Source organism: Nilaparvata lugens, chromosome 4, assembly GCF_014356525.2.
Source record: "Nilaparvata lugens isolate BPH chromosome 4, ASM1435652v1, whole genome shotgun sequence".
NCBI lineage: Eukaryota > Metazoa > Arthropoda > Insecta > Hemiptera > Delphacidae > Nilaparvata > Nilaparvata lugens.
The window spans coordinates 60,063,935-60,077,003 of NC_052507.1; the positions used below are offsets into that span (position 1 = coordinate 60,063,935).

General features: G+C 33.3%; 1 protein-coding gene across 1 annotated transcript; it reads right to left on the reverse strand.

Moving 5' to 3' along the window:
- Positions 1 to 331: 331 nt before the first annotated feature.
- On the reverse strand, positions 332 to 12,289 carry LOC111054254 (radial spoke head protein 6 homolog A). Its single transcript, XM_022341238.2, has 10 exons — positions 11,815 to 12,289; positions 10,718 to 10,907; positions 9,876 to 10,090; positions 9,126 to 9,213; positions 8,394 to 8,702; positions 7,519 to 7,638; positions 6,998 to 7,166; positions 5,456 to 5,613; positions 3,738 to 3,967; positions 332 to 1,613 (listed from the first exon to the last, which is right to left on the reverse strand). Exons 1-10 carry the CDS (start codon positions 12,036 to 12,038, stop codon positions 1,355 to 1,357), a joined length of 1,962 nt encoding a protein of 653 aa, XP_022196930.2. The 5' UTR covers positions 12,039 to 12,289; the 3' UTR covers positions 332 to 1,354.
- Between the last annotated feature and the right edge of the window lie 780 nt (positions 12,290 to 13,069).

Genomic DNA, 13,069 nt, shown 5'->3' on the forward strand with positions numbered 1-13,069 from the left:
TAAGATTTGAGAAAGAATGGAATAGTTTGTTATAAGTTTGACATATTAATTGTAAAGATTTTTATCTTGGCTGACCACTATTAATGGTTTTATTACTTTTATTGATTGTATCTATCGTTTGTAATAACTCGTCAATTATGTAGTGAAGATTTGAAAACTTTTTGAATAGTTTCAGAGTTGTGCAGTATTATTGAGAAGATTTGAAGACTTTTAAATTTGAAGACTTGAAGACTTTTGATAGCCTACTTGTAATTGGAACCTGTTGCATTATTGTATTTCAGAGTTATTCAACGTCCATCTATAACAAAACATCATGTCAAAATAGTTCTGTAACAGTTTTCACTACAAACCTCAAATTTTAAACTGTGTTTAAAATTGTTTAAACAATTTTAATTGTTTGTCTGTTTTATCAACAGTGATAAATTGTCTATTTTATAAAAAGATTGGCATGTATTATTATTACATTGCTCTCAAGTTGGGAAACTTTTAATCTAAAATTATGATCATTTGAATGCAAAAATCATTCGTAATAATACAGTATTATACAGTGCAATAAATTATATGCTATTATACAGCCACTTTGCATTTACAAGGTTTTTTTAACAGCTTTGTTTGTTACAATCTGTTGTTTATAAGTTAGTTTGGTGTTATCTGTATTGATGTAGTTGTATTTTAAGAACCAAGTAATCAACAATCTTAAGATTAGACTTAATAAAACCATTGAATATTTTTATACCAGACTGATTGTTTTCAGTAGCTAAAATTTGTATTTTATATGATACTGTGTCATCCAATTACAAATAGCTTGTTATTATCACTTCTTATCGTTATTGAAATTTTCTTTTCAATAATTATATTTTATTTCATATAGTTTTACTACCTCTGCTATCTTTAGCTTTGCTTTCATACTACTTATTTTCACATTTCAATTATTAAATGCTCTAGAGCTAAGATAAATTGAATATTTTATTCGAATTCTGACGTTGATGCAATATTTGACAGTATTAGAATAATGGATTTAATTGATAAGATGCGTTACCCATTCCCAACGGTATAATATTGTGATCACTCTCAGTATTTTTTATTATCATTGTCTATATTTGTTAGTTGAAACTACATTCGCTTTTACATATTTGTATATTTATAAAAAAATATTCTATATATTCTATGTAAAACTTATATGTATTTTAAATAAACTTGTTGTCTGAAAGAACGTGTGTTTTATTTTTGAACGATCAATGAAACTTTTTCTATCTTCAATCCTTTAATGTACCATATTCAATTCAATGATAGCTTGTAAACGTCCAGTCAACAATCAATAACATTAATAAAAAATAAATTATAAAATTAATAATCAATCGTCATCCTCGTCATCTTCATCGCCCTCCTCCTCTTCTTCCTCCTCCTCTTCGCCCTCTGTCTCAGCCACCTTCTCCATCTCCTTCTTCCTCTGCTTTTCCCGCCATTCCTCCTCCATTTCCGGTGTGGGATCGGTCATTTCCATCACTTCCGGTCCGATCTCGTACTCTTCCTCGGGATGCGGAAGTGGGGCTGGTGAGTACCCGCGTGCCAAATATTTGTGACCCCACCCAATGTAGATATTTCCGTAGCTCCTGAAACGTAAATTTTTTAACTAAATAAAATTTGAAATAAGTACATAATGAAGAGATTCATTCTTCTCATGGCTAGTTTCAGCAAAGGTTTTTCATCCTAAATTGAACTATTTAATCTATATATATATAAAAGCGAAATGGCACTCACTCACTGACTGACTGACTGACTCACTCACTCGCAGAACTAAAAATCTACCGGACCAAAAACGTTCAAATTTTGTAGGTATGTTCAGTTGGCCCTTTAGAGGCGCACTAAGAAATCTTTTGGCAATATTTTAACTCTAAGGGTTGTTTTTAAGGGTATAAATTTCGTCTTTAGCATGTATATTCTTCTTCTCCCAATCTCTTAATTATAATTGAATTATCCATATCATAAGTTGCTACAGAACTATAATCAAATAGAGTACCTCTCCGAAACAGTTGTTAACTGGCAAATAAGTTAATAATTTTGTCAGGTTGGCATTAAGTTGAGTTGACTTTTGTTAGGTTGGCACCAAGTTGAAGATTGAAATGAATTTTTCGCGGAAAAATTGATTGGGCAGTGCTACTTCAATCAGAGCTATTCCTGGGAATATTATATTACTAGCCTCAGGCTCGCTTCGCTCGCCATATCCGTTTAGCCAGACGTTTAGTCTGGACCCCCGACTGGATTGTCCTAACATATGATAAAAATGCTCAAATAAAAATGCAGGCGAGCGAAGCTAGACGGATATGGCGAGCGAAGCGAGCCTGAGGGCTAGTTTTATATAAACTAATGAACCACTATTTTCACTTCAACAACAGTATTAAGATAGCCTACTTGGTGCCTAATGAATATGGGGTCCAGTGCCCTGAATCGCGTCCAAACTTTACAAGTAGGTTTGGATATTCTAGTGAAATTAGTTTATTCAGATTATTCGGCCCGGTTGCATAGCAGTCGGTTAAATTTTTAATCGTGATTAATTTCACGAGAACCAATCAGAGAAGGCGTTTTCGAGAAATAGGTTTCTCTGATTGGTTCTCATGAAGTTAATCATGATTAAAATTTAACCGGCTTTTATGCAACCGGCACTTAGTATTTCAGAGTATTGTCTCTAAGTTTATCGATAGTGACGATATTCATTTCAGTCAGCATTGGTTGAATGGGTAGTAGTGTTATTTTTATGAGGAATGCTGACAGTTTGAGATGAATATCATTGTAGCCATTCTTCTCTCACAATCCGTTCAATCTATTAAAAAGAAAAAATAAATTGCAACAGATTATCACATAGATGCCCCCCTACACACAGACAAATATTCTTGTAGGGGATTCCCTAAAATATTAATTTTATTGTGTATCATGTATTTTTTTTTGGAAAATAAACGTTTTCGATTTGACATCTCTGACTGACAGTTCGAGAGGTAATTGAGTACTAGTAGAAATTCAATTTTCTTGTAAATTAGTGAGATTCCCGCTTGCGTCAATAGTGAAAAAAATTGATTCTAGAGAATGTACCCCAAATAATATTAATTTTTGATTTGATGATTTCCAATGCAACATTTGAAAATTAATATCATAAAGTGTAAATACGATGTAGAAATTACTATTTCAAATATTTCATTAATTTGTACTGCAATGTAAAACATTTGAGTGGACACGATACTAGTAGTTCTGTGAACAGTAGACCTCACGCAGTATTCTCATCCACAAGTACCTCATTGAAACTATAGACCTTATGGGAAATACAGCAATAGACTGGCCTCTCCACACATAGGTAATCACTTGTCAGCTGATTTATGATGAATAATTAGTCTGATTTTTACTCTAATATTGGCGTATGAAAGAGGCTCCTTTTTCCTTCTATATTATCCTTGAAATGCAAAATTTCCAAAAACCTTGTATATACGTCGACGCGCAATTAGAAAATGAACATACCTGTCAAATTTCATGGAAATCTATTACCGCGTTTCGCCGTAAAGGCGCAACATTTAAACATTCAAACATTTAAACATTAAGAGAAATGCCAAACCGTCGACTTGAATCTTTGACCTCACTTCGCTCGGTCAATTAATCAGGAATATTTTCTAGATTCTATTACAGAAGTTCTTGGTAGGGAAATTTCTAGGACTCAAATTTTCAAAATATTCAAACTTCAATAAACAGACCTTCCAGAAGCAAACGCATAAGCGCCAGGCCACAAATTGGACACGACAAACGCGACTGCATTCTCTTTGGCGTAAGTCGACGTCTGACGCACACTCCACATGGTTCTGGTCTCCAGACAGGTGTCACCTGACAGAGGGGTCAACAGGGGCAGAGCCTCCTCAGCCACCTCTTCACCTTCTCCTTCCTCTTCTTCCTCCTCCTCCTGTTCTTCTTCTGCCTCCTCACCTTCCTGCCAAAAAATAGATATAGTGAGGTCCACGTTATAATGACAGTATTTGATCAACTTTGGTTTTGCTATCCTTGTCTATCATTCGACAAAGCCGGTGGTACTATCCTTTTCTAGGTCCATATCGATGCCAATTATGTTTTTGACAGTGTAGAAATATAATTAATTAATGTAGAGAATCGGCATCACTATTCTCCTATCTTTATCTACTGCCATTATAACGTGGACCTCACTATAAGTTCACTTGAATTATACAAATTAAATATAATAAAGGACAGTATTGCCTTATACACGTACGGTATAGGAAATTCACGAATGACGTATCATCACGTCTTAACTACTGGATTGATTAACTTTATTTTAATTCTTAAGTTAATTTTTAATTCTTCAAGATTTCAGTAAGCCGAGTTTTAAGTTTGCCAAATTTTTAATTAATTCATTATAATAAATTAATTAATTCACGTGTACGGGATAGGGAATTCACGAATGACGCATCATCGCATCTGAACTACTGGACTGATTAACTTGAAATTTTGCATATCGACTCTTTATTTACCAAGGATGGTTATAGGCATATTCCAATTTTTTCAAGATTTCAGTAGGTCAAGTTTTTAATTAGACCCTTAAGGAGCGCGGGTTACCTGCTACTATACAAATAGTTATAAGAGTATTGGTGGATATTAAATAAAAAAATTAATAATTATTGTCATAAACCACAGATTTATTGATACTTATAAAGACCGGTTTCGGTTGTTACACCATGTCAATCTCAGTTTATCAGAGATTTTTATTTAATATGAATAGTTACCACAATATCAACTTCTCAACTACACAAAAAGTATTGGTGGAGGTTGATGATATTGTGCTGGTGATCTATCATGAATAATAATAATAATAAACCTTTCCAAAACCCCATCCATCAGAGCTTAACAATAATTGTACAACATTGAATAAATAAATAAATACGATTTTTTTGAGATCTTAAGATCATAGACAATGTTGGTGATGTTTCCAGTGCATACAGTACTTCTCCTTCGCTAGTGTCTGCTACAGGCTTCAACTAATAGCCTACTATTCCATTTATTTCTGAAAAATGTTAACTAGTTTCTCAATGGAATAGAATGATAGATTTCAGCAGGCTTGGATTATATTACCATTATCAGTTTATCTAACAGATATAGAAGCTGTGAATTTGTGAAATGCACTAATAAACTAACTCATTGATTGACTTTCTGGAATTTGTTGGAGACAATGTCATATTATAGATATTCTCCACCTTCCACCATGCGTATCAATTCATTAGAAGAGAGAAGTTTATCAAACTGGAAGTCTATGCTTCCTTCTCAATATATTGTAATAGATTGTGCAAGTGTGAATAAATGAAATTAAAAATTTAAAAATAATACTGAGCAAACTGATAAAGAGTGATGATGAATCAACATTGGTAGATAATAAAAAATAAATGTTTTGTATTGAAACACATAGACCTACTTCTTCATCTTTGATCGGTTTTGGCTTCCAAAATGTGGCTCGACCTTGCTTCAGAAGGTGGAAGGCATGATGGACCCAAAACGACATTGACGGATCTGTCAACTCTTCTATAGATGCAGGTTCATATTGCGAATTGGATACAAAGCTCATTTTCTTCTCTGGAATATAAGAGAATTACAAAATTATAAAAAAAATTATAGAGAATCTTTTTTATCAGAGATATTGTGTGACTGGGCTCGAATCTATTATGCTGCTCTTACATCATCTCAGAACTACTTGGGTGAAGATTTGTAGTTTTTCATAGTGTGAGACGAAAATTAGTGGTTACCCTAGTCTCTGAGACTAGTTTTGATAAAAATCGTCATGGAAAAATTATGTTTATATTGTTAGAGTAGCTATGAATATAGATTGACTATGATCATAGTATTGAATGAAAAAGACTAAGAAATTGTCAAAAAACCACTGATTTCTTAGTCTTTTTCATTCAATATGAATAATTACCACAATATCAACTTCTCAACTACACAAAAAATGATCATAGTACTAAATAATATCACAGAGAAACAATAGCGTAATTAGATATCCCATGGTATAGGGCGTTTATGTCGCAACTTTTACTGTTATCTCAAGCCGATTATTGTTGATTATTGTCGAATTTTACTGTTTTGTTGGGGTGAGAGTGTATGAACAGCACAATATGAGCGACTACAAGCATAGAGAAACGATATCGTAAGTAGATATCCCATGGTATAGGGCGTTTATGTCGCAGCTTTTACTGTTATCCCAAGCCGATAGTTCACGTAGCTCTTTCCTAGGCAGCTGTGAGACGCTGGTATTCTCTCAAATTGTGCCGTTCATACACTATCACACCAACAAAACAGTAAAAATTGACAATATTCGACAGTAATCGGCTTGAGATAACAGTAAAAGTTGCGACATAGATTCCCTATACCATGGGATATCTACTTACGCTATTGTTTCTCTATGCTACCAGTGTCACACGGCTTCACAGGAAAGAATTACATGAACTATCGGCTTGAGATAACAGTATAAGTTGCAACATAAACGCCCTATACCATGGGATATCTACTTACGCTATTGTTTCTCTATGATAATAATATACTGTAATTATTGATAAATAGCCTACTTCACAAAAGGCATGATGGGATGATGGGTTTTCAAATATGAGTTCTAAACTTAAGTAATATCAATTATTATGATGTATAAGATGTTATTGGCAAATCTTCTTTATTGCTTTTGACGGTACAGTTCAATAATGAAAGTATTTAATTCAATGAACTTTTGCCAAGAGGATGAAGCCTTAAGATGAGTGGAAGGATAAATTTATTTTAAATAAAGGAATTAGGAGTATAAAAGCTTCTGATGATAATATAAAATTATTGGCTATATTTGGAAGATTCAGAATAATTATGAATAAATAAGTGTAAGGTATGAGTCAAAGTAGCCACGGTATTGATTGCTTATTAGAAAACTTGAGATCCCTCAATCCCAATCTTTGATAATTGTATATCAACAATCTACCTTCTTCTTCTTCCTCATCCTCGTCATTCTCTTCCTCTTCCTCCTCTTCCAAATCATTGTGGAAAGTGTAATAGCCGAGAGGCGAGATATGAGTGGAAGATGAGATTCTTGCAATTTGTGCTCTCAAGTAGTTCTTCTCATTGCCAGGAAATATGGGGTATGTATTGATCTGTAGAATTAAAACATGTTTTTCAGATTAAAAAATAGAAACGTCAATTTATTTAGTTGATATACTGTAATAAAATGTAAAACAATAATATTCCAACAGCAGATTTACTATTAACAAAAGACTATCAGTAATATGAATACCGGTACCGCACAGTAATATATAGGTAATTTAGATCTGCAATAAATTCTATTAAACAACAATTTTCCCTGAATACAAAGATTTCAACGATGAACTACATATAGCGTTAAAAAACTGTTTAAGAAGAGGTGATTCAGCCTGATATAAAGAATATATCAAAGCAGTACCTCGAAAAATGTATACTGTTCGAACTCCAGAACAATATATTACCTACCTCAGTTTCAAGATCCCCAGTGAAATAGCGTTTGATTTTCCTAGCTATTTGGATTTGCTTTGGTGTCACGTTTGGCAGTTCTATCCAATCATCTCCTGGTTCATTACATACAAAATAAACCTGTAAATAAATAAATTGTATAGAGACAAGAAGATTAATAGTATAGTTTACAAATATATATAATTTCGTTTTTATCAATAATTTATCAAATAACTGTTTATGGCCTACTCTTTTCAAATTGTTCTTTTCAAATTAGTGTCATTTGGCGGTCGTCACTCGCAATATTTTATAGTATTTTTGGAATTCAATAGAAAAAATTCAAATGCTTTTCCATTCTGCCTGAGGTGAGATTTATTCCAACCTATCAGCATTGGTTGAATTAAATGGTGAGCTTTAATACGGTATTATAAGGAATTCAAACAATTCCAAGTGAATCTTTCAATAATTTCTCCTCCGAATTATTAAAAACTCTCACATTAAAATTCACACCACCTCATTACTCTCTTATATATTACAAAAATGTTATTATTGTAATGGAAAGGCTCAATTTTTAATATTTTTTACTCGAATTAATGCACTTTTAAAGTACCGTACTATAATATAAAAAGTTTCATAACTTCAAATGCAGTAGTTACACAATTAAATACAATTTGAACTCTGATAAAACTAAGTTACTTGAAATTGTCACAATTTCTTATAATCATGATTTCCTATTCGCTTAGTGGTTCAGGTATAGTAGTAGGTAGGTACTTTTTTGAATAGGTGGTTGTAGAAATTTTACGTTATCAGTTACATTATTCAATGTGGATATCTACCACTCCATCTCAACTGCAATACAGAAATTAAAAAAATATATTTAAAACATAAGAGCAAACCTTTTTATTGATTCCTTCCCCCGGTGGTTCTGATTCCACTTCGGGTTTAACCTCTTCAATGACTTCTGGTGTTTTTGGCCGTTTATACTGCTCTCTCAGAGGTACAACCGGAGTAACTTTCTCTTTCTCCTCTGAAGACCTTTCTCTGTTCTCATCACTCTTATCTTCACTAGGGTTCTCCTTCATCTGCTCACTCTGTATTCTTTCTTCCTCCTCTTTCTGCTTCTGTTCCTCTTCTTCCATCAGTTTCTTCTCTTCTTCGTCCTTTTCTTCCTGTTCCTTTTCTCCTGCTAGTTTATCTTGTTCTTCCTATTGGAGAAATGGAGAAATAATGGTTGAATAATGTAGCTCATTACTCCAGAAAATATCTTTGACTTTAAAGATGAAAAATACCTTTATAATACTTTTTTATCTCTTATTTACCGGTCATACTTCTTCACAACTCAATGATATACATCACTCATCTATCGTATACCGTGCTTCATAAATAATAGAATATATTCATGACATACTTTCATTCGTCTTGTAGTTTCAGTTAAATCTAAATTATTATAATTGCGGGAGGATACATAATTTTGGGTAACTAAAATCGTATAACTTATAAAAAGTTATAAAATACCCAAGTTATGGTTGGTCCAGGTATGAGAATAAACTTTCTATCCTTGCGAGATGAATAAAAATATTATTATAATAAGCATATGAATTGCAATAATTTACAGGAATCTTATATACCTGGTCTCGTCTCTCAATTTCTTCTTTGGTCAAATCACATTCAGCTATCAAATAATCCTTTTTTAATCCAAAAATTTTTCCCCAGAATCTGAAATAGAATAGTACTTTATCAATTAGTTTTCAAACATAGATGCCCAAGTTTTTGAACAGTTAATTGTTATCTATCATTTTTTCAAATTTTCTTATTGAAAAAAATGTATGAGAAATCAAAAAAATATTTGTATTTTGTATATGATGAATAATTATGACAATGAATTTACTTATTCGTATATGGATTATGAAGAGACTTATCCAAGAGATTCTCTACATACTGCAATTAGATTCGATTACAAATTGCATAGTGTCCTTCTAATTGGGTAAAATCTTACCTCTGATTAGTTTTTCAGTGGAAATGTCATCAATTGGAAGAGACACTCCCATAAACTCTAATAAGAAACAACTATAATAAAATTGGTTTTTATGGGAGTGTCTCATCCAATAGATGAGATTTATAAAGGCCTAACTATTATAGGCCTATAGATTTTTAAAATATATATCATATTCGTTTTTTCAGAGCAGAAAACTCATTGAAATAAATCTGATTTTTAGTGAAAAGAATTGAGCGTCTTACCGAGATGAGAATTTTCTCAAGGTACCCACCCACTTCACTTACTGTAGGCCTACATTGAAAATTTTAATTACATAACTTAACAAAAACCAAACAGGTAGATTACTGTACTAAAATAAAATTGGTCAAATGTTCTCTCTCACTTGTACTTGAGCACTGGTTGAGTCTTCTGTAATTTGATGAGAGACAAATTTATCAAGAATGAGTCATCTTTTGACAGGCCAACACCAGCTTGTCGGAAATTGCTCATAAATTGCAGGAAGCCCATCTTAATATCGGAAGCTGTGGCTCCACCATCTTCGGTCTCTTCCTCGTTAACATCTTCAACTATTTCAGAAGTTTGTTGGATTTCAGCAGCCTCAAAAAGTGAATAAATTTATTAAATTTTGACTTATATCTGTACTCAGAGCAGCTGTTCCCCCAGTCTGGAGGAAACCTTTTCAGAAGGGGGTCCACCCCCGGGAAAAATTATTAAATTCATTCTCAAAAAGCGTATTTTAAAGCTATTTAGGGGCAAGGAAAGGATATCAATTTTTATTTGTTTTTGTGTCATGAGGTACCGGTTCAGCGTATCGGCGTGTACCGTCACAAAAACAGCACTGTTTGTACTTATATAAATAATTCTGTACAGGTACCTACTGGTACTATAATAATGCACATGGATGAGGAGAGATGAAAAACTTGATTCACTTAATGATAAAACATCACTGATGTTGATATTGATAACAGGGCTATTGGGTGATGAAAAATTGTAAAAATATTCAGTTTTAAACTAGAAGTTGGCCTACCACAATAGTAAAATATGATGATTATAATAACATTAACGGTTATTTTCAATACTAGGTCTTAAACCATGAATAAATAACAAATCTATGATACGTAAATACTTAACTTATATACAAGGACTTCTATGATAAAGACTACTCAGTCTAATTTTCAAAAACCAATTAGGAGCTAATATCAATCATTTCTTGAGGAAACCTACCTTTATTAATTCAATGTTTCTTCTAGCATAATCAAGATCAGATGTATGGACATAAACTTTTTGGATATGATTGTTGGAAATCTCGAATCTTTCTCTCTTTACACGAGAGCTGTACTCTTCAAGGAAGTCAATCACATTCACTGGTCTTTCTTCTAATATTTTTGAAATTAGATCGCTTAGATGATTCCATCTAAAAATAAAATTACAAAAGCGTTTTAAAGAAAGAAGGAATTTAAATTTCCAATAAAATTCACAGCCATATGCCTAATAATTATATCATTTTATTAGTCTTAAACGTACGGTAGCTTTTTATCTAACTGATTTGACTGACAGATGAGAAAATATAATTTAATTGTTCTATGGTCACCTGAATTTGCGTTCATTTGCCTGCATATCTGCACCCATATATTGAAGTTATTGTTACTATAGAGTTTAGTTCAGGTTCCATTACTCAGATGAACTGTCCAGTCAAACTGAGCCCCGATAGGATTGAGCTGGTGCTTGAGCCCCTTGAGAGATGAGTCCCTTTGAGGGACTTGTCCCCTTGAGGAACATAGCCCTCACGGGCTAAGCTTGTATAGTCAGTACCTAGTCATTCTAAAAACTGCTGACCTTTGACCTTTTTCTGTACCTCCAAGATTTTATTCTGAGCACCCCCCCCCCCCAAATTTTTGAGGGTACAGTCTGCGTCCAAACTTCCTTCTCCCCCCCCCCACTGTACACCCTTGGACATGACCGCAGTAAACTGAATAGTCATTACAATTAATAAGTACCCTATCGTAGTAACTTATACGGACTAATTTTTATTTTTTGATGCCGGTGCTTCATAACTCTAAAGTTTATCAGCCTGCTTTTAAGAATAATCGACCATACAGTTTAGATTAAATTATGTTTTACTATCTTATTCAGTCAGAACTCAAACCAAAATTATTGAGCCAAAATACTTATTTGATATTTTCTTATACAGTTTAATGAATCACAAAGTGTTTTAGCTCAGTCCCTAAAATTTCCTGTATTTATCAAATACAAAATTAGGTAGGCCTACCTCAAACTACTGTCCTCAACAAATTTTGGAACCGTACTGTATTCATACTCACAGGGAATCATTAGTAGACCCTTCACATTTTGAAAGAAACGACTTTGCCTCAGCAAACGAGCATTTGTGCAGAGTCTGTGATGGAATTCTGTCCAATAGCAATGCAGAAGGATTGGGACTGTCCAATGATGAAGACATATCCGACAAAAGCTGTTCATCTTTGATGTTTTCATCTTCAGTTGTACTTGTATTTGTTGTTTCATCTCTTTCAATTTCCAATGACATTTTTTGGTTGCCAAGAGGCCTGGATTGATTGAGGTTACTTTGGGTAAAAGATTTGTAGGAAGAAAATTGCAGTAGAAAACATTAGTTAAAACTTATGTTTTTACCTACAAATTGAAAATAGGAAACATTAATTATAATTGGGATTCACAAAAATCAAAATAAAGATTTTATGTGGAATTGATTGATAATCTATATTGAAGTTTTTAAAGAGTCTGTAAGTTAACTGGGAATGATTTCTCTATCAGTTTATACAGTTGTAGTCAGCTGTCATTTACTGTCAACTGTCATGTTCAACTGTCTTTTAAGCAGTTTATATTTAATTTATTTTTACTTTCCTCGCCCTATTACCATAGGTAAGGAAAGTATTGCTTTCCGAAAAAAAATTAATGCACCCCAATTTCTGAATTTCTATACGTTTTAAGGTCCCCTGAGTCCAAAAAGTGGTTTTTGGGTATTGGTCTGTATGTGTGTGTGTGTGTGTGTGTGTGTGTGTGTGTGTGTGTGTGTGTGTGTGTGTGTGTGTGTGGTGTGTGTGTGTGTGTGTGTGTGTGTGTGTGTGTGTGTGTGTGTGTGTGTGTGTGTGTGTGTGTGTGTGTGTGTGTGTGTGTGTGTGTGTGTGTTGTGTGTGTGTGTGTGTGTTTATGAGTGTATGTGCGTCTGTGTACACGATATCTCATCTCCCAATTAACGGAATGACTTGAAATTTGGAACTTGAGGTCCTTACACTATAAGGATCTGACACGAACAATTTCGATCAAATGCGATTCAAGATGGCGGCTAAAATGTTGTCAAAAACAGGGTTTTTCGCGATTTTCTCGAAAATGGCTCCAACGATTTTGATCAAATTCATACCTAAAATAGTCATTGATAAGCTATATCAACTGCCACAAGTCCCATATCTGTAAAAATTTCAGGAGCTCCGCCCCATCTATGCAAAGTTTGATTTTAGATTTCCAATTATCAGGTCTCAGATATAATTTAAACGAAAAATTTTGAATGGAAAAGATTGAGCATGGAAATCTCTTCAATTA